This window comes from Zosterops lateralis (genome assembly GCF_965231275.1).
Source record: "Zosterops lateralis genome assembly, chromosome: 7".
NCBI classification, from domain to species: domain Eukaryota; kingdom Metazoa; phylum Chordata; class Aves; order Passeriformes; family Zosteropidae; genus Zosterops; species Zosterops lateralis.
The window spans coordinates 562,904-590,468 of NC_139767.1; the positions used below are offsets into that span (position 1 = coordinate 562,904).

Sequence of the window (27,565 nt, forward strand, 5' to 3'; positions counted from 1 at the left end):
CCCAACCCAACCCCTTCCATGATTCTGTGGTAGCTCACTGTGCTCAAATCACATTGTCCTTTAGTGGGGCTGCTCTCAGCATAGCCCTCACAGAGCGCAGAGCTTCTCTTTGGTGGCCTCTCCATGTTGATTCCATGTTGATTCCTGCTCAGCAGGGAAAGCTGGACATGTTTCTGTTCTGCTGCTGGGGTTGGTGTCATCTGATGATCCCCTGTAGCACCTTCCCCATGTCCTCAGGGACGCTTCTGGCAGCACTGTGGCTCCTGCAAAGCACTCGCTTTCCTTGGACTCCAGAAGGACCAACTTCCATCCCACCTCTTGATATCCCAGCTCCTCTTCCTGGACTGTCTGCTCTGTGCTCTCTTCCTGCAGCAGCCAGCATGGAGGGGCTCCCTCTGTTCATTTTTGTGCTGCTCTTCCGCAGCACACCTGTTCCTCACAGCCCGTGTCCCTTTCAAAAGGAACTTGAAAAGCCCGGAGATACCAGGTGTCTGCCTCTGTCTGGGTTTTGGGATAACAGGATTATTCATCTTAGAAAGCTGCAGCTGGGTACAGTCAGTGGTAAAAGACCAGACTGAACATTTTGTGCCTCGTTACTACTTGAACGCCTTGGAACTCGCGCTATTTCCAGACGGCTTCCTGTTCTTTCTCAGTGACCTTGCCTTGCTTTTCTGGCACACCGAGCCCACTCCAAAACTTACAGCTTAGATCCTGCAAAACTTAACTTCTGATGGAAGCAACCCTGGGGAAAACTTTTGGAAGATCAGAGCGTTTGCTCCCTTTGAAGGGGGTGGGTGGTGATTTTTCCTCAGCCTCAAAGTCAGGATCTTTTGCAAGAGCAGTGAGGACAAACCTGCTCATGGATGGGGGTGGTTCTGTCAAATCTATGGAGCAGCTTGGACACCCTTTGCCCTATCTCTTGGTTGAAAGAGAGTCTTGCTGGGATAATCCAGGCATCTTCCTGCCATCCAAGCACTGTTGGTGGTATCAGGAGTGAAGCTGGAATGCTCATCCAGGGAAATTTGTCTGCTCTGTGCTTTATAGAGCTACTGGAAATTGGTAGAAGAAATATTTCCTTTTAGTTTCTTCTAAGATGGGCCGTGGTTGGTTGGCTGGAAGGAGCAAAATGGGAACTCCAGACTTTTTGAGAGTAAAATGTGTGTGGGGCACCATGGTTATTTTTTTGTCAGTTAAGACTATCAGAGTAAATGGCTGCAGAAGGGATATTTTGGCAGTTCCCACACCTGAATGTTCAACTTCAATTTTATGTTATTTTTGAACTTAGAAAATAATTGAAAGTAGTTAAGGAGAACACAGAGAATCAGGGCAGGAATAAAAAAATACCCCACTGGATCCTGTTGTTATGCCATGAATATGACCTGTTAATGTACACCACTGCTGATCCATTCACATTCAGAAATGCGGAATTCCTGTAATACCCAGAACACCCCAAAACAGTTCACAGAGGATGTAACTGCTCCTCCAAGGACCGAGGTCTCATCTCTTATGAGATCAACATCTAAGGGTCCTCCTTTAAGGAATTTATGTGGTTCTTTGGTTTACAGGGATTGGTTTGAGTCAAATTTTCTGATTGACTTACTGCCACCCATCCTGGGATGGACACTCCCTGCTCCTGATTCCCTCCGCTTCAGCAATAACCATGTAAAGCCCAGTAGAGGCAAATTCAAAGGAGTTTTCATTCAGCTTTAAAGGGGAAAACTGGAGAAGGAGCTGAATGTGCTGGATACTACAAATGGAGCTTGCCTCTTTCTGGAAAGGCTATTGAATATTCTGCTTCTGGAGGAAGGGAAAAGTCAGGCTGTAGTGGGAATCAGGGAGCCAAAGGCTCATACAAAAGCATTCCTGGTGCTGAACCTTTGCAGGTATTTAGGGCTCAGAGAGCCTCCTGCCTATTTGGAGAGGTGATGGCACGGGAAGGAGACAGGGACGCAAAATTCCATATCCATGTGTAAAGCTGCCAAAGTAAAAACATGGAATCTTATCACCTGGAGCTGGCAGAAAGGGAACCTTATTCTCTGTCCTGGAGACAGTTTAGCCTCCTAAACCTGAGCACCAGACATTCTCAGTAGGATTTGTCTGAACAAAATCAGTCTCCTGCCCAGGAAGCTGCCGGCTGGGAGGGATCATTTCCCTGCAGAAAATTCCCTGCCCATGGGAATTTCTGGCATGGGATTAGCCAGCTGTCAGCTGCCCGATGGTGGGAAAGGGGCACATGGGATGCGTGTCCCAGAAAAGAGATGAGAGCTGCTCATTCTCCCAGATCTTTGTGTCTTGGCTGCTGCTGGAAGCCACAATGTTCCTCCCTCCCCGTCTCCCAGCACAGCTGATTTATTCTGCCCAGTGCTCTGGGAGATATCCCAAACACGCTGCCACGGAGCCAAGAGAGTGGATCCTGAAACTGGAGCCAGAGCTCAGTAAACAGGATGGGGGAACATGAAGCACAGAGTCCAGCCAGCACTGGGGTCACTGTGAAACAACCCAACAGAGCAGTGCTCCCAGAAATCCATCTCCCAGAAATCCCAGCACCTGTGCTTTGCTCCTACCCATATGCCAAGGGTTTTTTTGGGGGGTGATTTGATGTGTACGTTCTTGGTGAGTTTTTCTTCATCCTCAGCTATGACTTGACTTTATTTTTACAGAGCCTGAGCCCAAAGATCATTTTGAATACCTGATTTAAACCCCTAAAACTGTAGAATTTGGCCAGGACAGGTGGCAGAAGAACCTTTCCCTGATATCCCCCTGTGCTGGAGCTGATCTCAGGTGTGGATTGAGATGCAAGTTGGGAGCTGGACACAGCAGCTTTGGGTGCCAGGGAATATTTATCAGCCAGAAGTGTTCCAACTTCTGTTCACCCAGGCTTGTGCTTATCTCCACAGTTATTTTGCTCTCCCTTCCACTAATTGCAGCTATTCAAAATACCTCTTACAAACACCCAGGAGCCAGTCTCAGCTGGAGGGGCAGGAAGGATCTCTGTGCTTGGCTTCTTGTTTGGCAGCTGGAGGACTGGTTGTGGAAGTCTTAATGGAACCTGTCTCCATGAAATCCATCTTGGTTCTCTCTGGGAAATGGGATCTTGGTGTCAGCACTCCATGCTTCCAGGGAGGGCACTGCAAAGACTAAAGAGAACAATTTTAGCTGAATTTCCCTTAAAAAGAGGTTTCTCTGTGACAGTTTCCCTATTGATAAGGTGTCAGTCCCTCTCCCAGACAGATAGGCGGGAACACTGAAGACAGTTGAGGAATGTGGTGGCAAAATCCTCTGAATCGCTGAGTCCTCATGGTAGGCTGACGGTTGATAAATACCTGGAAATGCTCTGCATTCTGCCTGTTACCTTTATTAATATTAATATATGCTAAAGGAGCACTAGCAACACTAACTGCAGGTACAGTTGAACATTTGTGCAGTTTTCAGAAATAGTGGGAGCAGTGACATTAAACATATGCAGGAATCCCCATAGTTATGAATATTTACAAATATTGATTTTGGCAAGAGCATATAATTCAAATGTTCTGACCTCCCTAATGCAGGGTGTGTGTGTGTGTCACACGGTGCTCCTCAGACTTGGGGCTGTGTTAGTGTCAGATCCAGGGATTTCCCTTGGTGAATCACTTTGTAATGAAATTTCAGTGTTTGGGAAATAGACTTGGGGAATAACCCCCCTGCCCCAGCTTCGTGTGATGAACACACAGGGTCTGAGTGGGCAGTGCCTGTTCAAATTTGCTTTGATAGCTTTAAATTAACCAGAAACTGATGTTTTTCCTGACACCCCACAATCCCACCCTGTGTGTCCCTGAGAGCACTGTCCAAACCCTCCTGGAGCTCTGGCAGCCTCGGGGTCGTGCCCATTCCCTGGGGAGCCTGTTCAGTGCCCCAGTACCCTCTGGGGGAAGAACCTTTTCCTAATACCCAGCCTAAATTTCTGTTTCCCCTAACATTCCTGGCAAGTGTGGAGAAATATCCCTTAGAAGACACCCGGATGAGTTTTCTTTTTTTGTTTTCCCAGGCTACAGCAGACACCAACAGTGATTTTTTTTCTCATTTTTCATGGGTACAATCAGAGACGTGGCTTCATTTTTTTTTTTTTTTTTTCATTTTTTTTTTTCAACTTTGAAACCATTTGAAAAACTATATTAAGAGTAGGCTTTGTGGAAACTGGGGTCAAAATGAGCAGAGACAATACATCCCTAATGAAACTTCCCTAAACCATCCAGTGACAAATTGGGCTTTTCATTCCCATTTCACTCCAGATGTCAATGAAAGCACAGCTCCTTCTAAAGCAGCTTAATGTATGTAAACCATTGCAGGAAGCAGAGCCCGCAGAGCCTAGGAGACTGCAGATGGAGAGAAAAGGCTCCTGATTCCATAAAAATAACAAAACCTGTTTTACCATATTGTGCATTAAATATTGTTCATTTGCATACTTTCCATGGCAAGGTTCTCAAAGCCCACCATGTGGTGGACTTGTTGGAAGTCGGGAAAGAGAGCCTTTCCCCAAATGGAGACGTGTTAGTAGAAGCTGCTGCTTAATTAGAAAACAAAAATAGCTGGTTTCCTCTATTTTTCCCCTCCTTTTCTAGTTGTTTTTCCCCAATGTGGATTTTTGGTTGTTTACATGTAATTCAATAGAATTAGGAGGAGAAGCATAGGTGCAGTCACTGCAAAATAACTGGATTCCTGGTATTTTACAACAACCTGCTTGCTCAGAACAGGCAGCAGCAGGGATTCCTCTGTGGAGAGTTTCCAGCAGATAGCCAGGCAGATTGTAATTACCTCTTAGATTGTTTTCTTTGCATCTTCGTATAGAATGGTGTGATTTTGTTTTTATTTGTTGTGCATCCATGGCTGAAGCATTGGGCTGTGCAAGTGTGCAATGCCACAAATTTATCAGAGGAGCCTGGAAGTGGGTCACAAGGATCATCAAGCCCAACTCCTGGCCCTGCACAGGACACCCCAAGAATCTCAGCTAAAGGGATTAAAAGGAAAACATGCTCAAGGAGAAGGAAAAACTTTGGGGTGGGAGTCTTGTGTATGCAGGAGCTGTCAGCATTTGGAGAAGGATGGATTGAGATGTTCTTGGAGAAAGCAGGTTCCCTGTCAAAACAGCCATGGTTTGGACCCTGCCCATATCAGGGGTTTGGAATGGGGTGATCTTTAGAGTCCCTTCCAATCCAAACCATTCCACAATTCCATGCTCCCGCTCCCTCTCTGCCTCAGGGGTTCTGCAGGAGTGGTGGGTGGTATCCGAGCACAGGCCCCCATTAAGCACAGCCCCGGAGAGCTCAGGGCTTTGAGGCTGGAGCCTGCCAGCTCCTGATCAATCCCTTGGTTTATAAGCTGCCAACGTAAAGAGTGCAGGGTGGGCGCTGTGCTCTGGAGGGCTCTGGAGGCTCTGGAGAGCCCCGGCGTTTTTACGGGAGGCCCAGGAGCGGCCCACGCGCTTGGCCCCAGCCCGCGCCTCGCTGGGCAGAGTGCAAATCAAACTGGGAGGTGGGAAATGGTCCTTTCAGCTCTGCTTTTTCAAGAAAAAGCAGTTTTTAGTCCCACGGAGATCCCTTTGCTCCTCTCTAGGCTGCTGGGACGTGTTGTTTGCCACCTGTTTTTCCACAGCCTCACAGGACACCAGGCATCCTCTCACACCATCCCAAGGCATGGCGCATCAAACTGCCACCCTCAGTCCCGTGGGAATCCCTTCTGCACCCAAACAGGGTCTCTGGGCCAGGGGATGTGCCCCAAATTTCCCAGGAGGTTGGTGGGGACACTGACACCTCCCAGCTGTTGCGTCTTGGGGACCCCAGGGAGGGACTTGCACTGGGGCAGGAGCATTTGGTGCTTCCAGCTTTGAACGTCCCATCTGATGGAATTTTGCAAATTAGACCTTAATTAGACATCATGCCTCCTGATAATTCCCATGAATATGGGTGAGTTGAGAGGGCCAGGGAAAATCTTTCCTGGAGACATTATCGGGGGAATTTTTTTTAAATGTGCTGGAGCAATTCTTATTATACTTAATCACGGAATCTCAGCGTGGTTTGAGTTAGATGGGACATTAAATTCCATCTCGTTCCATTCTCTACCTTGGGCAGGGACACCTTCCACTATCCCAGGTTGCTCCAAGCCCTATCCAGCCTGGCCTGGAACACTTCTAAGGATGGGGCAGCAGTTTCTACGACTTCCCTGTGCAACAAATAATATTGAAGGTGCCGTAGTAGGGTTTTATTTAAAATCAGATGATGGACATAAAAGGAAGCCCATGCATTCTTTCCATGAATGAAGCACTGTCATTGTCACCTGCCTGCAGCCTCTGCTTTGGCTCTGGGGAGGCCGATGGTGTTAATTTGCTCCTTTTTCCTGTTCCCTTCTATGCAGCAGCAGCAGGAGATGCTGGCCATGAAGCATCAGCAGGAGCTGTTGGAGCACCAGAGGAAGTTGGAGCAGCACCGACAGGAGCAGGAGCTGGAGAAGCAACACCGAGAGCAGAAACTGCAGCAGTTGAAAAACAAAGAGAAAGGGAAGGAGAGTAAGTGGCCAAAGCACCACGTCTTTGGGTGGTGACAGGTGGATGGGAGCCATGAAGGAGCCTCAGAATGCTGGAGGAACATCCTTGAGGGCACGGGGAGCTTGTGGGAGTTGCGGGGAAGAGGGAAATGCATTTCTCCGCTTTATCTTCATTTTTGTCTCACTAAATGCCATTTTAGCATTTTTCAAAAGGAAGCGTATCCTCTCTTCCCTTGATTTAACATTTTTTGAAATATTTTTGGCAGCATTCCTAATGGAGGCAGAATATTAAGCCCATAAAATACACCAGATGCACACTGCACTCCTTTTTTCTTTCTGCTGCTCTGAATTTCACTCTTTTTAAGACATAGCCCAGTTCTCAGCTCTCCCCTTTTTGAAGCATTTCCATTCACAAGGGTATTTTTTTTCAGGAGGTTACAGCTTCTGGGTGCCTTCCCCATGTGTGTCATTATGCACTTGAGGAGATCATTGTGGCCTCACAATGTCTCTTATCAGAGACACTCCGGGCTGCTTGTTTGGGCTTTTTTTGCAAGTGGATGGGGGGAAATATGCCTCAAAATACCTTGCCAAGTTGTGCCATCAACTCCTCAGGTCTGGTTTCACCATGGGAGAAGAGGTGAAAGGAAGATGGGATGCTGACTGGGAACTAGTAATAAGATAAAGCTCCAAGAATTTTTTCAGTAAGAAAAAACTGATGTCTGGAGACATTTTAAGTGCTAGAAAGACCAGAGGTTCAGAATCCTCAAGCTCTTCAGAATCCCCTTGCTGCTCCCATCAGCTGTTGATGTTTGATCCATGTTTTGCTGGGCCTCTCCTCAGAACTGATACGTGGCTATAATCATTAAAGTAATATGAAAAGAAATTAAAACGCCTGAATCTCTGGAAAATGGGAGCAAAGCATCTTTTGGGTGAAACACAGAGGTGTAGAGGAAAAAAACCCCAGAGTTTGGGGATGTTAAGTTGAAGATCCTGTTCCCATGGCTACAGTTTTATTTTTAAGTTACTTTTTATTTAAGAAGTACTGTGGTGTAGAATCATAATCGCACCTCAGCTCTTAAGGACACTTAAGTTATTTTTCTCACATCACAAAATTTGGCAGAGGGAAGCTAAAATTGTCCTGATCTGAAATATGAAGGGAGCGTGAGAGAGGTGGAGTTTGTTCTCCTTCCTGGTTAACATCTCTGCTCTGGAGCCAGACTGGGAGAGCTGGGAGTGTTCACCTGGAGAAGAGAAGGCTCCAGGGACACCTCAGAGCCCCTCCCAGGGCCCAAAGGGACTCCAGGAGAGTTGGAGAAGGACTTGGGACAAGGGATGGAGGGACAGGACACAGGGAATGGCTTCCCACTGCCAGAGGGCGGGGTGGATGGGATATTGGGATGGTGCTGTTGGCTATGAGGGTGTGGAGAGACCCTGGCACAGGGTGCCCAGAAAAGCTGTGGCTGTCCCTGGATCCCTGGAAGTGTTGTTGTGGGCCAGGTTGGACCTTGGGGCTTGGAGGCACCTGGGACAGTGAAAGGTGTCCCTGCCCATGGCACAGAGTTGAAATCAGATGATCCTTAGGGTCCCTTCCAACCCAAAGCTGAGGTTCCGTGATACCTTTCAGCTTCCAGTAATGGAAGTAAACCTTACACTCCAAAAATCCTGAACTTCAGGTCTTCTGAGTAACAGGTTTATGCCAAACTGACAGAACACAGCCAGATTTGAGTGTTCTAAGGATGCTAATGGATTAAGGATGACACATTTTTGGAGGGCAAAGGATTCGTCACCTCTTCTGCTACTCAGGAATTTATCTCCAGCTCTTCGCTTGAACTTTCCACCAAACCTGTGTTCATGGAGCTGGTGAGAAATGCAGGGCTCTAAAAAAAGGGAATTTTCTTGCTTTGGTATTTGAACCATTTTACACCTCCAAGCAGTGCCTTGTGGGAATGCTGAAGCTCCTTGCTGCTGGGGAGAGCCCAGGAATTGTTCTCCCAGTATGTCAAATGTCACCTTGTCATCAAGCAGGGCGCAGGACACGAGAACATGGTGAGGTGATCTTTTAGTTCTTGTTCCCAGTGGAGCAGACAGCTTCTCTGGCCTTTTCCTTTCCTCCCAGCCCAGATATTTTCCATTGGAGCTCCTGCCTTACACCACGGTGTGGATGAACCATCATTTTCCATGTATCCCCTTGCCAAACTTGGGATGCATTTCTCTGTCAGGAGCCCTGCCTGGGAGTCTGGGCTGTCAACCCGATGATCACCGGGAGCTATCGTTGCAAGGGAACAGCCTCCATTTTGCAGGAAATCATGATTAGGGATTACACAGTTGACATTTTAGCTATGCAGAATGGCTGCCTCTCTTTTTTTAGTTTTTTTTTTTTAATGTTATGTTTTCTAGTTGAAGCGAGAGATGCGCATGAAGTGAAATGTTACGTTGGTCGTGGTGTGCACAGAGACTTGGGAACAAAGAGTTCCCTGTTTACAGGAGTTTTCGAGACAAAACCTATACATGAGCCACTGGGCTCATTGCCCTTCTGCTTTTAGATGTGACGTTTAACAACTTGAGGGTGCACAAGACTCCTTTTCTTAAATAACTTTAGTTCAAAGAGAGCTGAGATAGCCTGGACAAGTGCTTTATTCTGAGTGTGCTTCTGTGCAAGTGTAACATCCTCTTCTGGTGAAATAAACCCAATTTCATCTGTGTTTTCAAATGTAACTTGTGAGTCTATGCCAAGTTACAGGGATAAAAAGGGAAGAGCTCCTTACTTGAGGCACTTTGTTCTTCTCTCTTTGAAAGCAAAGTTGTTTTTTTTTTTTGGACTGGAAATGAAAGATTTTATTTGGGATCTATTTTAGAAATTTTAAATTCCTTTAAGTATGTGAATTGATTAAATAACATTTTTTTAATTTTTTTTTTTTTTTTTTTTTTTTTTTTTTTTTTTTTTAAATCTCAGGTGCAGTGGCAAGCACAGAAGTAAAGATGAAATTGCAGGAATTTGTGTTAAACAAGAAGAAGGCTCTGGCCCACCGGAATCTCAACCACTGCATATCCAGCGACCCTCGCTTCTGGTACGGGTAAGTGGTGCTGGGCTTTCTGCAGGGTTCAGCCAGTGCCACCTTTTTCCCCAATTCCCTGAGGGAATAGACCTGATGTGCTTGTGGGATGAGCCAGAGTGGTGACAGGAACACTCTGCATTCCCAAAGTGAGTTTTCCAGAGGGTTGCAGTGTGACTGGTTTTCATGTCTGCTCTGATGGTCACAGTGCTCTGTGTATAGAGAGAGGCCTTTGTGTCATCTGCAATCCGCAATTATTCAGACTCACAAGTTCTACAGTCAGAGATCAGCTTTTATAAGTCCTCCAGCTTTTCACCCAGGGTTTGATCCTGCCTAGTGTTAGAAAACTTGAACTTTAGTCAAATGAGGAGTAGTTTTTTACGTTCAGGAGCTGGAATTTGATGATCCTTGTGGGTTTCTTCCAACTCAGGATATTCTGTGATTCAGTGATTTCCTGCAGCTCAGGATAGATAAGCTTTGCATTTTAAAGCTTTTAACACTATACTGCTCTTCTTAATCTCGCAAAGTTGGAAGTTTGGTTTACTTGGCTCTTACTGGAAACATCCAGTGGGTCTAGTCTGGGCTTTTAATCACAACTGCTCCAACATCTCAGTTTTCAATTGAAAATATAAACTGTTGGTCTCCAGTTTCAATTTCACAAACTAACTTTTTCATTGTACTAAAGACAATCAAAAAATTTCATCTGACTTGAAAGGTTCCACTACTGTGACTTTGTCACTGTCTATGTTAAATAAAAAACCAAAGTGCTTTGGATGTTGGCATTAGTGACTGTCAAATTCACGAAATCTTGAGTTATTAAAGTAATTTCATTTTGCCATGAAATTCATGTTCAAGCTGATGCACTGACAGTGATTTTAAGTCTTAAGGAATGAACGTGTGTACAGGGAGGATGAGGTCATAGCCAGAAGACGTTTCCAAATTCCAGAAACTGAGCTGCAATGAAATTTGAAAGCTATCCCAGCTCTGAGCCAGGACAGAAATGCTGAAGTGGAGTTGGCAGAAGAAGTCAGATGTTATTGGAGGCAAAGTGAGATTGAGCAGCTTCAATACATCTCTGAAAATCTAATCTGGGACTTGGGGATTTCATTAAAGGTGGTTGTAGACCATTATCCTCCATTTCTTTAAAAGTTGGTTAAAAAAACAGTTAATGCAGGAGTAGTACAAGGTCAGTTAGAATTCAGGTTGCCCAGAGAAGCTGTGGCTGCCCCTGGATCCCTGGAAGTGTTCCAGGCCAGGTTGGACACTGGGGCTTGGAGCACCCTGGGGTAGTGGAAGGTGTCCCTGCCCATGGCAGGGGGTGACGTGGGATGAGCTTTAAGTCCTTCCCAACCCAAACCATCCTGGGGTTCTCTGTGCTGCAAGGCCAAGGCTGCTGCAGGTTTTTAGCCACGTTGTGTTTGGGGTTTCAGGATGTTCCCTCGACTGATGCCGAGAACTTTTTGAGCACCAATGTGTGGTTTGGGTTTGTTGTGGCACTTAATAATCCAATCACCCCTTCCCTGTGATACTCCAGGGAAGCCAACAGGCAGAGACAACACACAAACCATTGCACAAGAATTTCAGGTCACGCATCCCCTCATTTTCCATCTGTTTTGTGGTGGGGTGAGGATTGGTATCCTGAATTCTAACCCAAGATGCCCAAAGCCTTGGGGCCTCTCTGCTCTTTCTCAGCCCTCAGTTGTACTGCTGAACCCTCAAGGAGGGCAGATGGCAGCAACACAGGAGTTTTAAATGCATCCTTCGCTTGTTAAGGCAGAAGTTTGAGATTTTTTTCCTTTCCATTCTATTAAAAAAAAAAAAAAAGTATTTTTTTTTAAAGAAGAATCAACTTTAAAATTCGTGATATATTAGTATTTATTTATGTGGCATCACACAGGTTACCAGCTGAGCTCTGGAGACATTCCTGTCCCCACATAGCTGTGCTGTGATGTGCAGTTGGGTGGTGGTTGGGTTGGGCACACGCGAGTGGGGCTCGTAGGAGATCCACTCCATGCTCCTACTGTGAGCAGGCGAGGCAATTAAGTGGTAACAGATGCTGGGAGAGCCTCTTGAATTGACACGCCTGCTTTTAAGCACTTCTCTTGGTCTTATTAAGGTTTTTAATTTTTTTTTTTTTTTAATGGAAAGCATTGCTTGGAAAATAAAAGTCTCCTAAGGGTACTGAGCACCATGATGGTCTGACATCAGTGGCTCTGACAGGAAAAATGTTCTGCTGGCACAGAATCACAGAGATATTAGAGCTGGATAAGACCTCTAGGATGACATCCCTGGAAGTGCTCAAGGCCAGGTTGGACAGGGCTTGGAGCAACCTGGAATGGTGGAAGGGGATGAACAAGGTGGTCTTTTAACATCCCTTCCAGCCCAAACCACTCTGGGATTTTATGACAGGCAACAGCAGGGGAGGTTCTTTGGAACCGCATTATCAGACTGTCCCTCTGCTGGATTCTGAACTCACTGGGCAGCCCAGCTTCCAGGAACTTCTGCTCTGTTCTGTTCTTCTTCCCCTGGGAAGCTGTCAGCAGTGCTTGTGGAGCAGCCACTCCGCGTGCTAGCAACCATGAAAGTGAGTTTAACTGGAGATTCACATTGTGGGGAGGTAGAGAGGTCCAATTATATTTTAAATTATACATTAAGTTATACATTGAATGATCCCACCATCCACGGGTGTGAACACAAAACGTTCCAGCTCAGGTACACGTGTCTGAATGTATATTCAGTGCACCTTGCTGGACGTGATTGAAAGATGAAATATCAAATCATGAAATCGTTAAGATTGGAAAAGACCTCCAAGATCATCACTCCAACCTTTCTGTCTGTGCACGTGGGTGTTTGAAGGAGCTCAGGGAACAGGGAATGCCTTGAATGAAGGGATGTGCTTTCAGGAATGCCTGCAAGCTCTGTGCAGTGTCCAATTTCCTCTCCTCCCAGAGCTCTGACATTCCTGGAGGGGCATGTAGACCAATGCATGCTACTGGAAGCAGCGTCAGACCCCAGTCCTGGAGCCAGGGAATGTATTCCTGTTTGCAGAGCTCAATATCTGTCATTCAGCAGCCCTGGAGTACATCTAAACAGGCCCTTTGAATTCCTGTACATTTCCTTACAAAGGAGTGAAAATCACTTCAATATACTCGATTGTGCTGCTTAGATCATGATTTAAAAAAAAGAAGGCGGGGGGGGGGGGGGTGGGAGGAGGGGGGCGGTGTGTGTGTGTGCAGAAGTCTGTTGCTCATATAGAGCCAAAAATGTCGTTGTGTGACTAGATGGGGCTCAGGGCTTTTGGATCACAGCATCCAGGATTCCTGGGGAGAAGCATCTCTGCGTGCTGCCTTCCCATGGAATGAGTAGATCCCAGCTGAAAAAGCCACGTCTCTTCCCAGGAGGGAATTTTTTTTTTTTTTTTTTTTTTTTTTTTTTTTTTTTTTTTTTTTTTTTTTTTTTTTTTTTTTTCAGTTTGGCTCTGTTTTGATTGCAGGTGAACATTTAAGTGTGCGTGGGGGCATTCAGGGGTGGGGATGTGGCACAGCAGGGGGTGGGTGTGGGAAACACAGCCCTGCAAGAGCCCCCAAAATAATTTTTTTTCTTTATGTACAGAGAAATCTGGATAATGAAGAGGGAGGATTGGGAAACCAGAGTCATTTATACTTCCATAGAATCCCAGAATGGTTTGGGTTGAATGGACCCTAAAGCCCATGCCATTTCCACCCCCTGCCATGGGCAGGGACACCTCCCACTAGAAGGTCTGTGGGAGTAGAAAATGTTAATGTTCAAGTAAAATTTGCAGAGGGTTTTTTGGTTTTGGGTGTTTTTTTGTAATTATGTAGAAAATTCAATGTGTTTTCCTAGTATTTCATTAGCCCCATATTTTTTGAAGGCTTTAACTTGCAGTGGAATTGATGCTCTGGATCTCAGCAAACAGCCAACTTCTGAGTTGAGCTTGCACTCAAGGGATTGGCACTGCTCAAGAAATGGCGTGAAATTGTGCAATTTTCAGCTGTGAGTGGCTCATTTTGGTTCCTTGAAGAACCTTTTGTAGGAGAATATTTTCAGCTTGGTTTTTAGGGAGTATAAAATTTCAAACACTCACTTTTGTTTTTTGTTTTTATTTTTTACAAAATGCTTGCTTTCCGTTGTCCCAAATCCTTTAGTATTTAGAAGAAATATGGGGTTTAAATTGTATTTATTTAAAGTGAAATTGTGAGAGCCCAGTGACAGTCACCTACGTGGTTAAATCAGTTGTTCTGCTGATGGAACTGCTCTGCTGACTGGAGCCTTCTCTCAGGCTGAGCTCCTGAGAAACAGCAAAGCTGGGCACAAGTCATTAAGCAGGAAAGATGCAGCCAACAAACTGGTAGGAGGCTGAGAAAACTCATTCATTATTTAATATCCTCAGCAAACAGACTGTAATTTACTTCCAGCAGCCTGCTCAAACAAAGCCATAAATTATCATCTTGGGGAAGTTCAGCTGGAAAGGTGCTGAGTGCTTTGGCCCCGTCTTTGCTGAGCTCCTGGGATGGGAGGACAGGTGTGAGGACAGGCAGGAGGAAAGGCAGGGGGCCACCTGTGTGGCATCACTGCTCCTGGCCAGGTTCAATGCTTCAGCTTTGGACCCTGTCTGCTAAGCCATGGGTTTATTTTGGGAAGGAAATGGTTCACTTGTGCTGAAGTTGAGGTCTCACCTGTGCTGAGATTCAGGAACATGACTTAGCAAAAGCCAGCCCAGGTTACAGTCCTAGAATTTATACTCGTGGTTAAATAAGTGCATGAGCTGAGCCAAGGTGGAGTCTTACACTGAAAACTAAGTTATCTTCCTGTATATTGGATTTTAGTGGAGATTTTCTGTAGGAGTGCTCAGGAGAAGAAAGCCAGAGCCTTTCTCTTTGCCTTTTCCCCGTTCCCCACTCCCTGAGGTGGCAGGCTTGTCCCTTCTGCATATCACCGGTGTAAAGCTTGTCCCTTCTTCTCTTTCCTTCTGTGCAGGAAGACCCAGCACAGCTCTCTGGATCAGAGCTCCCCACCCCAAAGCGGCGTCTCCGGCACCTACAACCACCCAGTCCTGGGGATGTACGATTCCAAAGACGACTTCCCACTCAGAAAAACAGGTAGGGCTGCCCTTCTCTTGCTGCGCTGCCAGCCATCCCTGCCATCATGCTTGGCCCTCTGATCTGACTTTCTTGAAAAAGAAGGGATGTTTCCAAAAAGCTGGATTTTAGGCTGTACTTTGTTTCCTGATCTCCCTCTCCATCTGCTTCCCCTTCACCTGTCCCCATGCTCCCAGTGTTCAAGGGAGCCTAGGGCTGCTCCAGGGTGTGCGAGGTGCGTGGGAGACCGCAGAGCCATGTGTCAAAATTTGGGAGATATTTTCCCCAACCCAAAGCTTGCGCAGAGATCCACATGTCTCCAGCCTAAGTATGCTTTACTGAGTGAGGAAAGTACTGAGAAAAAGTTCATTTCTTGAGGGATTTTCATTTTATGTCCAATTTAGTACCTGAGGTAAATAAGGAGGTTTGTGCCAGGGCAAGCACCGAGGCTTCCTGCTAGGGTTTGGTTCACACCTAGACAGTTCTCTCTCAGTCTGGCTTCTCCCTGCACAGTGGCTGAGCAGGTCAGTTATTCCTCAAGCCTGTATTATGTAAACCAGGTTGTTTGGCTTGGCTGTGATCCTCAGCTCCATATCACATGCCTGAGCCAGCACAGCCTGGGCTCCCAACCCGGCCAGCTCAGGGCTGTTGCCTTCGGGGAACAGCTCAGCTCTGAGAGCTCAGCCTCACTCAGGGAGCAGTTCTGCCCACTGGCCGTGCTGGGAATTGCTTCAGGACAGCAAAAAAGGCTTTTCTGGAAAGATCACACAATCATTAAGGTTGGAAAATCCCCTTTAAGATCATCCAACCTTCAACCAGCACTGCCAAGGCGACCTCTAACCCATGGCCCCAAGTGCCACATCCACAGGTTCTTTAAACACTTCCAGTGATGGTGACTCCACCACTGCCCTGGACAGCCTGTTCCAATGCCTGACCAGCCTTTCAGTGATGAAACTTTCCCCTGTTGGGAATTTCTTACTAGGAAGCATAGCACCTGCCTTGCGGGATGGATTCCTATCTGTGCAGTTGTCTCTGTAACCCCTTGGGTTGGTTGCTTGACAAGTAACAAACACTTCAGCTGCACAGGAACCCAGTCAAAAATTCGCTCCAAGATGTGGGTTTTCCCTGGGAAAGGTGCCCCTGTCACTTTGGGGATGGTACTTTTGACTGTGCCCTTCCTGGAGGACTCCAAAAGCTGAGCTTAGAAAACTGGGTTTGCTGAAGGACATGGCATCCTCTGCCCCTGGGTAATGGAAGAGCTTCCAGGCTGCCCTGGGGAATCACAGTGTTTCCATGCAGGGAAGCATCCCTTGGCACCAAACCTATCACTTAGGACCTGTGGGCAGCCTGATTCCAAGAGATTTTTTGCTTTTTCCTGTGCCTTATGATGCCAGGTGATCTGTTCCTACCCTGTTAACATTCCCACAGTAAAAATAGGCTTTGACATGCTCCCAAATGTGCCTGGCTTGTCACCTCAGGGCACCTTGTCAGACTGGCTTTGAGCAGCAGTTGCCCTTCTTGCTCCCAGGGTCCTGGATGGGAATTTCTGCAGGACGAGGAAGACATCTGCACATCTCACCCTGTGCTGCTTCCCAAACTGGGATCTCACCAAAGCTCCTGCTGAATGAACTCCTGCTGTCAGACAGAGGGAATTAAGGATGATAAATGGAGTTAATCACATTATTAAAGAGTGGAACCCACCAAACCCATTGTTGTTTTCCAGCAGGAGGACGTTCAGCTGATTTTGGTTTCCCAGAACACTGGCACTTGTTCTTTTTGGGCACTAGCATTAATCTCCTGGGCACTGGTCTGGGGTACAAACAAGTTCACTTTTGTAAAGTTCAGGGGAGAATTTTATTTTTTCTATTTCAATGTTTTCTTTTATTTCCTTTCAACGCAACAGCACATCAGGCTCTGGCACAGCAATATCCTGCAGAATTCCCAGTGCCAAGAATGTTAAGTTGCTTGGAGAAGAAAGGCTCCTGAACAATCTGCTGTAAACAAAAGGCAGGGAAGGCTGGAGCCCATCCTAAATAAAGTTCTTTATTACGGGTGAGCTTTTCAGATTTTTGGCACCAGGCAACGCTCTGGCTTTGTGTTGGTAATTTAAAACCACCATATAGTGTAGTCCAATTTTATTAAATTTGATTAAATATTTGCAGCTCAAATAACAGAGCCCATCACAATACAGCTCTGATTACCAGGGCTGGAATCCAACCAGCACCGTTGCTGTGGAGAGGGCAGCTTAGGGGGTGGTAAGAAAGCAGTTGGAATTATGATTTCTCCCAGTCTGCAGAGCTGTGAGCATGTCCTGGAGGTTGAGACATTTTTGGGAAGGATAAATATTCCTCATCCCTGGAAGTGTTCCAGGCCAGGTTGGACAAGGCTTGGAGCGCCCTGGGATAGACGAGGGTGTCCCTGGCCATGGCAGGGGGTTGGAACAAGGTGTGCTTTAAGGTTCCTCCCAGCCCAAACCGTTCCACAATTCCATCAAATTTGCCATTTCCCTGCATTTTAGCAATACTCTGTGTCTTTACTCTTATTTCAAGCATCCTGTTGGTCACAGGTAATGGGAGAGGGAGGATGTGCAGGAATGATCTCTTCAGAGGGCTTGAAAGTCTTCAGCAGGGGACACAGCTCCTGCAGCATGCTCCCGATGCCTCCTGTGCCCTGAAATCCAACTCTTTCTGATTTGTTTTCCTAAATTATGCTCCAGTTTCTTGGCTGTTTGGTTTCAACGTGAAATTGTTTTCCTGGTGCAGTTACTAATTGCTTGAATCCTGTTCTTAGCATGGCTGAGGGATTAATTTCACTCTGCTTCCACTCTCTAAGCACTTTGGGGCCTTTTCCTTTTTTTTTCACTGAGCTAAGATCAGTTTGGTTGGTGCCACTCCTGCCTTTGCTGTTAAATACCTGGATTAGCACAAGGATTTTTATTTCCCCTTCTGAGGAGTTTCCTTTGTTCTGTGTAGGATTTAGTGTTGGAGTTTTATTGACAGCTTTTGAGAGGGGAAATTCTAAGTGACCTTTTCTGCTCCCTGATCAAGGTTGGTGTCTTACAAATTTAATAACATTTGTTATGTGCCGCACTGGGGTCCTGTAAGGAAAATCTCTGGAGACTCCTTATAGAGTGATTTTAGACTCTGGGTTGGGACGATCTGTTTTGATAACCCCAAGAGTTGTTTGTCAACACCTTTATTGGAGCTGCTGAAGTGGCTTTTAGCAGAGCTCTTCAGTTTTGCATTTCCAAGGAGTCCTGTCCTCATTTTCTCCCCAGGAACAAGGTTGTTGATAGCATTCCCCACTCTCTGAAATTTGAGCAGTGGATATATTAGAACATGCTGTTACTCAGAAAGCTGACACCACCACCATCATGAAGATTTAAAGGGAATTGTTTCACTTCTTAACATGCATTTCCTCTTGGACTTGATGCATCCTGTGTTGTTGTTGGTATTGCAAAAAACTGGAGTTGTTTGGGTATTATTTGCAGCTAAGCAGGTGAAATTGGTGTGAACTTGTTGCAATTAGAAAGAAATAAGAGGGGAAATGAAAGGATTTGTCAACAATTATAATGCTGCATTTGTTAAGGAAAGCATAATGTCCCTCTGAGCTGGTTCTGATTATTGGAGTGTTTGGAGTGGTTTGTTTTAGGACAAAAGGTTGTTTGGAGGAAAATAGACTAGTCAGAAACCCTGGTGTAACATGGGAGTATAATCCAGAGGAAATCTTGGAGCTGTGTGTGGCATGGAGTGTCACTCCACTTCGAGAGCATTTCTGCTTTCTCACCTATGTTCTCCTTCCAGCCAGCTTGGTTGGAAGCCTGGCTTCCCATAGACTCATGCACTGAGAGGAGGCCCTAACCCCCAGAGAAATCCCTGCTGGAAATACTCTGTCCTGCTCCAACTGGAGGACGTCAGTCTGTCTGATCCAAAAATAACACTTAGCTTGGATATTGGGGAAGATTTCTTCGCTGGAATGGTGGTCAGGCACTGGAACGGGCAGCCTGGGGCAGTGGTGGAATCACCATCCCTCGAATGTTCAAAAACCAGGGTGTGGCACTGGGGGACATGGTTTGTGGTGGTGATAGATTGATGGTTGGACTTGATCATCTCAGAGGTCTTGTCCAGCCTTAACAATTATGGAATCACGAAGACACTTCTTGTGAGTGGTGCACCAGAAGAGAAACCTCTTCCATGAGGAGACCAAACAAAATCTTGTGGTTTGACATCACCTTTGAGGGATCCCAGTCACTCAGGGAACCCACTCTCCTCGTCCTTGGTCCTCCCAGCTCTCCATCTCTGCTTCCCAGGGGCTGCCAGGGGCCTGCACTGTTCATAGAATTCCAGGATTGGGTTGGAGGAAACCTCAAAGTCCATCCCATTCCTACCCCCTGCCACGGGCAGGGACACCTTCCACTATCCCAGCTTGCTCCCAACCCCAATGTCCAACCTGGCCTTGGACACTTCCAAGCAGCAACCAGCTGCTCCTCTGGGCACCCTGTGCCAGGGCCTCCCTGTCCTCCCAGGGAACAATTCCTTCCCAGTATCCTGTCTAACCCTTTCCCTCCTTCAGCTTAAGTTCCCTCTCCTCATGGAATTTTCTCATGGATGTTAGAAGGGAGACAAGATAATTCTGTTGGCTTTTGCCTGGTTGGTAAAGCTTAGTCTGAAACTTAATAATAATAATAATAAAAGAATAACATCCCTTTCCAGTCCCCATCTGCCAAAATGAAGATGTTCAAGGACTGGCAGCAGAGGTTTCATGCTGCGTTGTTTGCTTTTATTCCACAAATGCAGATGGGCACTGGAAACAGGGCAAACTCTGCCCAGGACTTGGTGGGGTTTTGACTTCCACAGACTTAATGTCTGATTAGTTCAGCAGCTTAGGGGCTGCAATTCTAGGAAAAAAACAATGGGAATGACAAATGTTGGAAGAATTGGATTACATGGGTCCTGCTGCACTCAATGATGTATAAGAGGGATAACTTCGGTTGGAGCCTGTGAAAACCAGGAAAGCTTTTGGCTTATGTTTTGATTATTAATTTACTCGGAAGAAAACAAAAAATTCTTTGTATAAATCCTTATTATAGGCCAAATTAAGTATGTTAATGCATAAGAAATCCCACTGACTTTGTGGGAGCTGAATCAGATTTGGACATGGGCTTCATTTATTTGCTGGAGGGGAATTTTGATAATTTCATGCCATTTGTTTTAAATATTTCACCTTGAGATGTAGAGGAGCAGTAATTTTTTGACTTAGGTTTTATATTTTAATCTCCAGTTTTTAAATTTACTCCAGTTAGCAAGGCTTTGTTTGGGCATATTGCCTGGCAGGGTGAATTTGGGGAGGTTTCCAGTGGAAGTGGTGTTCCTGACACAGCATTGAACCTGCAATGACCTGTGCTGTTCAAATTCCTGTTTAACACTTGTGAAAGACAGCTCTCTTCTGCTTAAAAATATTTTTATTATATAATAGTTTAAAAACCATCTGAACAAACTTAAATTCTTTTACTATAAAATAGATTTTATGTAAATTCTGTGAGTGTGAGGCTGTGCTGCACTGCCTGTGCTGAATTTTAATTCACCTACTTTGGGCTCTGGAGCACCCAATTAAATCCGTGTAGGGATTACGCTCTCTGAGGTCCTGATGCCATGTTAGATTTGGGATTATGTCTGAGGGATAAACAACAAAATCAGAGCAGGGCTTTAAATAGACCTTTTGGTGTTTTGAAACTCGATCCCCCAGCAGAAGAGGAAAACACAGAGTGATTTTGCCTTAAAATAGTTTAATCTGACAAATTCCAATACATTGCTTTGGCAATCACTTACACTGGAGGTATTTTCTCTTTTAAGGCTGTCATTTTCTATGTTCACCTCCTTGTTATATGGAAGGAGGATTTTTATTGTGGCTTTAAATATGAGTTGTGTTAGGTAACCTGTGATCCCAAATCTTTTGTTTCCTTGCCCATTTTTGAGGTGTTTCAAACTCATTCCTTCTTTGTATTTGAAAGCCACCTAATTGTGTGTTCCCAACAGAAACCATCCTTCATCTGAGCACCAGGAATAAAATTTGGGCTGAAATGCAGTTTTTATTGCCGGAGGACAGATCCTTCTAACAGCTGTGGCATAGGCTTAGATTTCCTTGATTTGGAATGGATATATCAGCATCCAGCTGTGACATCTTCCACTTGTGCAGAATCCCAGAGTGGTTTTGTTGAAGGGGACCTTAAAGATCATCTCCTTCCAGCCATGAATGTGGCATCCAGGGAGCTATTAATGCTCAGAAATGGGGACAAATTAAAGCTGGAAAGGTAAGGATGTGGGATGAGATGTGTACCCAAACACTGCTTTTAAAATAACAAGTCAACTTCCATTTCGAAGAGAACTTGGAGAAGTTGCTGCTTGCAGCCCCGAGCTTGTGTTTGAACTGGCCCTGTGTTTAATATCATCCTGAAGCAGATTTGCATTCAGTCCCCTGCCATTTTATATGCAAATTCTCTCTCTCTAAGACAATTCCCCCCTTGCTAATGCACTTCATGCAGCATTTGAAGCATCATCTTGAGGAAGCACTTTTTTTTTTTTTTTTTTTTTTTTTTTTTTTTTGTGTGCTCCTGTTATCTCTTGCTGGTGTTTTTCTGTCCAAAACATTCACAAAAAAGCTTTTTCCTTTCTTTTATTTTTTTCTTCCTCCAAAAAACTTCATCAAAGCACTACATTGATGGCTTAACTTCAAGCATTTGATCTTGAATTCATCAACCTTCTGATTTTTTGAGCCCTGCAATTAACATCGACAGGCTTGATCTTTGACGTGATCTGATGGTCAAGGGAAATATAGCTACAGCCAGACTGAGTTAATTCAAATCAGTTTGTAAAACCTGTTTTAATTCTTCTAAAGAAATGTAGATTATTCACCCTGGAGTGTGTTGGTTGGTAGTGGAGTGAGCGCAGGATTTGCTGGTTCAAAGGGATTAAGCAGCAGGGTTGTTGAGGAAGGGGAAGGATGGGGCTGGTTCACTCATCTCAGTTCTGTCAGGAGCCCTCAAACCTCACAGCAGGTATTTCACTCAGGGCTCAGGAGATCAGAAAGCTCTGAGGAAATCATCTTGCATGAGGAGCCTTGAATTTAAGCTTCATGACCTTGATGGACACTTGATAATGCGTGTGCTTGTCACCAGCTGTCCTGGCGCCAGGGACACTGACACTGGGGCTTCCCAGGAGCTCTGCCTTGGTGCTTTGGGATCTCAAGATTTGGGTTTTGGAGGGAGTCTCTTGAAAGTGTGGTGTACACAAGGCTGTGGTCACAGGAAATGCATCCACACCTGCCCTGAGCAGTCTGGAACTTCCGAGGTGTCTGATGTGCTGTTAGATAGGGTTGAACTGTGGGGCTGTGATGATGTAACCCCAAGATGATTCCCAAACAAACCTTCTCCTCCCTGGCGTTGACTTTTATTGGCCACGCTCTCATGCCCTTTCCCATGAGTTGAGACTGGCTCCAGCTGACACAGGGAGCCAGCAGGGAGACAGTCACCTGGTTTGCTTGTGGGGGTTGATTTTGGTGTTTTCTTACCCCTTGCCCTGGCGTCTGTCCCTCAGCCAGCTCACCCTGGGGTCAAATGACTCTGAGGGTGTGGAGCTGCCTGTTCCAGCAGCATATCAGAGATAACCAACAGCAGCATCTCAGCTGGCTCAGCCATTCCTCTGCTGCTTCCCTGGATCTCATCAGGTGGGTTTGCTGCTTGGTTGGGAGCAAGTTGGGCAGAGGTGGGAGACTCTGCACTAATCCCAAGTCTGTGTCTTTGTTCAGAGAAGACTTTGCAGGATGTTTATTACTTCTTTAATTCAAACGCCTGTCATTGTCGTTGTTGAATCTAGACCTTGCATGGGCTGGGACGTGTTTGTTACACTACAAATCTGTGTTCCAAATATTTGTTAGCAAATTACTTAATTTAGTTTACCTTCCTGCAAATGCATCACTGCAGCCAGCCAACTCAACTCTACACAGCTCAACTCAACTCAACACAACTCAACTCAACTGCAGACTGAGTAAAACACTGCTGAGACGCTCCTAACACTGTTTCATTTTCCTGGCCAGCCTCTGAACCCAACCTGAAGCTTCGATCCAGACTAAAGCAAAAGGTGGCTGAGAGGAGGAGCAGCCCCCTCCTGCGCAGGAAGGACGGACCCGTGGTGACAGCGCTCAAGAAGCGCCCACTGGACGTCACAGGTACGGCGGGTAAGCGACAGTTCCTCAATTCTTCACCCCCTCCTCCTTTCCCAAAATGCACTCCTGTCTCCTTCGTGTGCTTCAGCAGTGCTGGAGCCAAGCTGAGGGCACTGGAAGTGTCCGGCCTGGGGGAGGCTGAGGTCAGGCCTTGTCCCCATCCACAGTGTCCTCAGGAGGGGCAGCTCCCATCTCTGCTCCTTGTGACCAGGGATGCACCTGGAGCTGTGTCAGTTAAGGTGGAAAATAGGAAAAGGTTCTTGACCCAGGGGTTTTATACATACAGCTGTATAAAACTTCATTTTTGACTACTCAGCTGACAGTTTTTTGTTGAAAAGTCCTGTCCTTCCAGGACCAAAGTTTGCAAGTGGGATGAGAGGAAAGAATGTGCTGAGATTACCATAAAGTTAATTCCTAGCACCATCTAGGGATGTCTCTGTGTAAGTACCACCCAGTGACGGCTTTGCCAGGCTTGTGTCACTCCAAGGGACACGATCATCACTCCATCAAACTCAAAGTGAACTTGCTTTAGACAGCGGGGCGGGTTTGGGAGACCCTGGGGTGCCTCGGCACTTCTCTATGTCAGAGCGTCTCTGTTAGCAGACAGGAAGGAGGATTTCAAGAGCTAAAATATCCTGAGTTGGGAGGTACCCACAAGGATAATCCAGTCCAACCCTAGGCCTGCACAGGACACCCCAAAAATAAAAATCCAGCCTGTGCCTGAGAGTGTTTTACAAACACTCTGTGAGTTCTGGCAGCCTTTCAGACCTGAATATCCAATTTCCTTCACTCACACAATGCTATATGGCACATGACTCCTGCTGGCTGCCCATTTTTCCCTGCAGTAACTTCAGAAATGGCAGTGGAAGCTCCCTTTTCTCACTGGCATGGGCATGGTTGAAGAAGCCAGCCTGGAGCCTGTTAGAAAAGTATCAGAGTTGTTGTGGTGAAAGAGGACTTTTAAATGGAAAATAAGTTTTAAAAACTGTCCTACTTTGAGGAATATAAATTATGTTTAATCCCGGAAGAGTGCAAGGGGCTCTGGTGGGACACCTTCCTCTTGACCAGGTTGCTCCAGCCTGGTCTTGGACATTCAGGGGTGGGGCAGCCATGGCTTCTCTGGGCAGCCTGTGCCAGTGCCTTATCACTTTCACAGGGAAGAATTCCTTCCTACAATTCCCTCTAAGGGAATTGCCCTGTGGCAGTGGGAAGCCACTCCCCCTGTCCTATCCATCCAGGTACTTGTAAAAATTAGCCTTTATTCCTCCTGAGGTAATGAGGAGCCTGCTGCAGCCTGAGCCACTGCAACTGCTGGGAGAGTCTCTTGCTGCAAATGCTTGGGGATGAGGAAAGTTCAAAAGAAAATGTTTGGATGTTTCTTAGCCTTCCCAAATAAATGGAGGAACACTAGCAGATGTGCCATACAGCAGGTGAGAGACTTCTTGAGGGAGGTCTGTTGCAAGGAGGTGTCTTTAGTGCTAGAGGGAAAGAGGGTGAGAGAGGTACTTCCAGAAAAATGAAGCAGAACAACTCCAATGTCCTCCAGTCTGACCTCTTGAAACCTTCCATGCCTTTTGTTATCTTTTAATCATAATTCAAGTTATTAATACACTCTAAGAGAAATCTCCATGGGGAGAAGACTTAAATATGCTGATTAAGTACTTGGATAAACCATTTGAAAATGTTTTGTTGGTATTTTAAGTGCCCTGAGAAGATTAAGGAGGAAGAAGGGGAGGAGGAGGGCTGCTTTCATCCAAAACACAACTTGAGGGGTTGTTATCTGTCTAAATACCATCACAGAGATGGCTTCTAATGTTAAAAAGTTGGTTTTGGATGTGTTTTTCAGACTCTGCATGCAACAGTGCTCCTGGATCTGGTCCCAGCTCTCCAAACAACAGCTCCAACAACATCAGCACCGAGAACGGAATTGCAGGATCAGTCACGAGCATTCAAGCAGAGGTACAGAGCCCTCCTTCCCTCTGATTTTTAACACCCGTCAGCTTTGGGAGAGTTTTAAGATTAAACCATATGAAAGGAAAACCCCAGCTTGTGACTTGGAGCAGACTTTGGGAATTACCTCTCAGCCTGAGCTGACAGGATGCCTTATCTGTTTATTAAATCTGGTTTGAACCCGCTCACAGGCAGCTTGTGGTAACTTGCAGTGGTTTTGTAGTGAGGTGAAAGTAAAAGTAAAGGGATTCAGCAAGGTCAAATGCAAGTATTTTAATGTTTGAGGAATTTATTCCTGTATATAGGGTGGATTTATTGTGTGCAGCAGGCTGATCTAAATATGACCAAGCCATAACTGGAATAAAGGGAAAGGATTTAAACTTTTCCTCCACGACTAGAGATCTGAAAGATTGGTGTCATGTGCTGGTTTATAATCCCATAAACTTTCGCCATCACTTGAGGCATCACTGGATGCCCAGGGCAAGGTGTTGGCCTGGGTGTGGTGGGGTTGGATTGAGCACAGCAGCTCCTGTGTTCAGGAATCCTGGAGCCAAGCTTTTCCAAGGGATCTGGGCCATGTGAGCTGGCTCCCACTATAAACTGTGCCTGTAGAAAACCAGTGTGGTTGTCTGATGTTACTGGTGCATTTCTTTTTATCCAGCTTCCCATTAGCTGTTCTCCCCATGAATAGAGTCTGTCTTAACACCAGGGCTCCAAAAACAGGCTGGGGCTTGTTCTCCACAAATATTCCTTTAGAATTGAAAAGGCCTTCTGATGATGGAAATGTCAGTCCTTATTACTTTCTAGTTTTTTACAGATTTGCACTTTATTTTTATTTTTAATGTAGTGTAACAGTATTTAATATGGGAAGCATGCCTTCTTCTCCACCCTCTGCCCTGCCAAATGATCCAGCACACATTCCAGCCACTCTAGTCCATAGCAAACCTTAGAGATTTAGGTAATTAGTGTGAAGATTAAGATGGTGGGAGGTGGAGGCTTCACTTGCGCCAAGAGGATGAGCACGGAGTTTTCGTTTTGCTGATCCAGGAGCTATCAGTCTTGTCTGTCCTTAGCAAACTGTAAATTCCCAGTTGCTGCTGATGGAAAACTAATGGATTTGACAGGGTTTTTTTGTGACACAAGCAAAGCAGGCAGCTTCCCAAAAGTCCCTGCAGGGGATTGGAATCAGGTGGTCTTTAACGTCCCTTCCAGCCCAGACCATTCCATGAAGTCAGAGTGAGCTCCTGCAGGTGAATGTGAAGCTGGAGCATCCTCCTCATCCATTTGATTTTTCAACTTAATAATTAGAGCTGATCGTCTGGGTCTAGACCACCAACACCTAATCAAATGAACACTGACCACATGAAAAAGTCTTTCCATCATTATTGCTTGTAATGCAGTAATTTTGTGACTTAGGCTGAGGTACGAGCAACACAAACAATTTGAAGAAAAAAACCCGTACTGCCCAAGCCTTTCCCTTTCCAAAAGAAAAACAACTCTGCCTTTTATTTCAGCATTCATGTCATGTGATCCCATCTCATCCATTTGCCTGTATTTGGGAAAAAATAAGTAGGGTTTTGTGTCTTTAAAATCTTCTTCACTAGGAGTTTCACCTGGGAGCTGAAGTGTAGGAGATTCCTTTAACACCGATGGACCAGGATTTTCCATGTTCCCAACATTAAATGTTTGGAAATATTTAAGTGTTTCTGAAAATATAATGTTGTGTTTCGTTCTTAGCTTCATATTTTATTTTAAATGAGAAGTATATCTCATTGCTTCTTAGTTTGCTGCACCAGCCCTTGAACCAGGTGTGTTGGAGGATTGTGCCCAACTTCATTATTTGAGTGCCTTCAATGGGGAAAGACTGCAGCCCTGCCTCCTTTAAAACAGACACTTTCTGTTTTGAAATACTGTTTTTAAAGGTTTTTCCCTCTCTGAAAGGCGCACAGCATTCACTGCCATTGCAGATGGGACAAGCCTATAAAAACTCCTTGAGTACAGCTGCAAACTGTGCATTCAGAAAGGGCTGTGTGCAATTCAGGCCTGTTTGTGCACAGCCCAGAGATGGGAGTTGTGTGTTTAAAGTGATGATAATTCTGCTAAATCCCATATGCTGAGAGCATCGAGCTGCTGTGTTCTATATCAGATTCCCTGGAGAGACTTTGAGGCACAACTCCAGAGTATTGATTGTTCAAAGGGAAAATGGATGTAGTTTTGTTTCATTTATGATATCAGTAAAATATTTCATTCTTTTGCTGACAGTAAGTATCTTTTTTTCAATAGCACACTGACATTATGTAATTTAAATTAAAGCAAAATTGCCAGGAGTGCTAAAAAATCACTTGGAAGGAGAAGTGTGTGGGTACAAATAATCACATGGAGAGTCACTTTAGATTAGAGAGAAAAAATGAAGTTTTTTTACAATGTGTCTGTTAAAAAAAGGCACAGGGTGCCCAGAGAAGCTGTGGATGCCGCATCTCTGGAAGTGTCCATGGTCAGGCTGGATTTGGGGTTTGGAGCACCCTGGGATAGTGGGAGATGTCCCTGCCCATTGCAGAAAATAAAACAATCCGGCCTTGAACAATTCCAGGGATGGGACAGCCATGACTTAGGTACAGATTGCCCCATAACAGAATACTGAGTTAAACAAAATGCTCTTTTTCACAGCAGCGCCTGGGCTTAACAGACTTCTGAAGTTTTCTTGCAGTCTAAATTCTATTTATGTTG

At 45.5% G+C, this 27,565-nt stretch overlaps 1 protein-coding gene across 6 annotated transcripts in view; it reads left to right on the forward strand.

Annotated features, from left to right (window-relative positions):
* Positions 1 to 27,565, forward strand: part of HDAC4 (histone deacetylase 4) — a 172,319-nt gene that overhangs the window by 96,903 nt on the left and 47,851 nt on the right. For 4 of the 6 annotated variants that reach the window (XM_083865588.1, XM_083865586.1, XM_083865590.1 and 1 more), the window contains 5 exons: positions 6,388 to 6,538; positions 9,470 to 9,590; positions 14,568 to 14,689; positions 22,760 to 22,900; positions 24,735 to 24,847. In XM_083865588.1, coding sequence (XP_083721714.1) covers positions 6,388 to 6,538; positions 9,470 to 9,590; positions 14,568 to 14,689; positions 22,760 to 22,900; positions 24,735 to 24,847 — 648 coding nt within the window. The remainder of the gene's footprint in view (positions 1 to 6,387; positions 6,539 to 9,469; positions 9,591 to 14,567; positions 14,690 to 22,759; positions 22,901 to 24,734; positions 24,848 to 27,565) is intronic. The other 2 variants (XM_083865589.1, XM_083865591.1) reach the window with 1 other exon arrangement.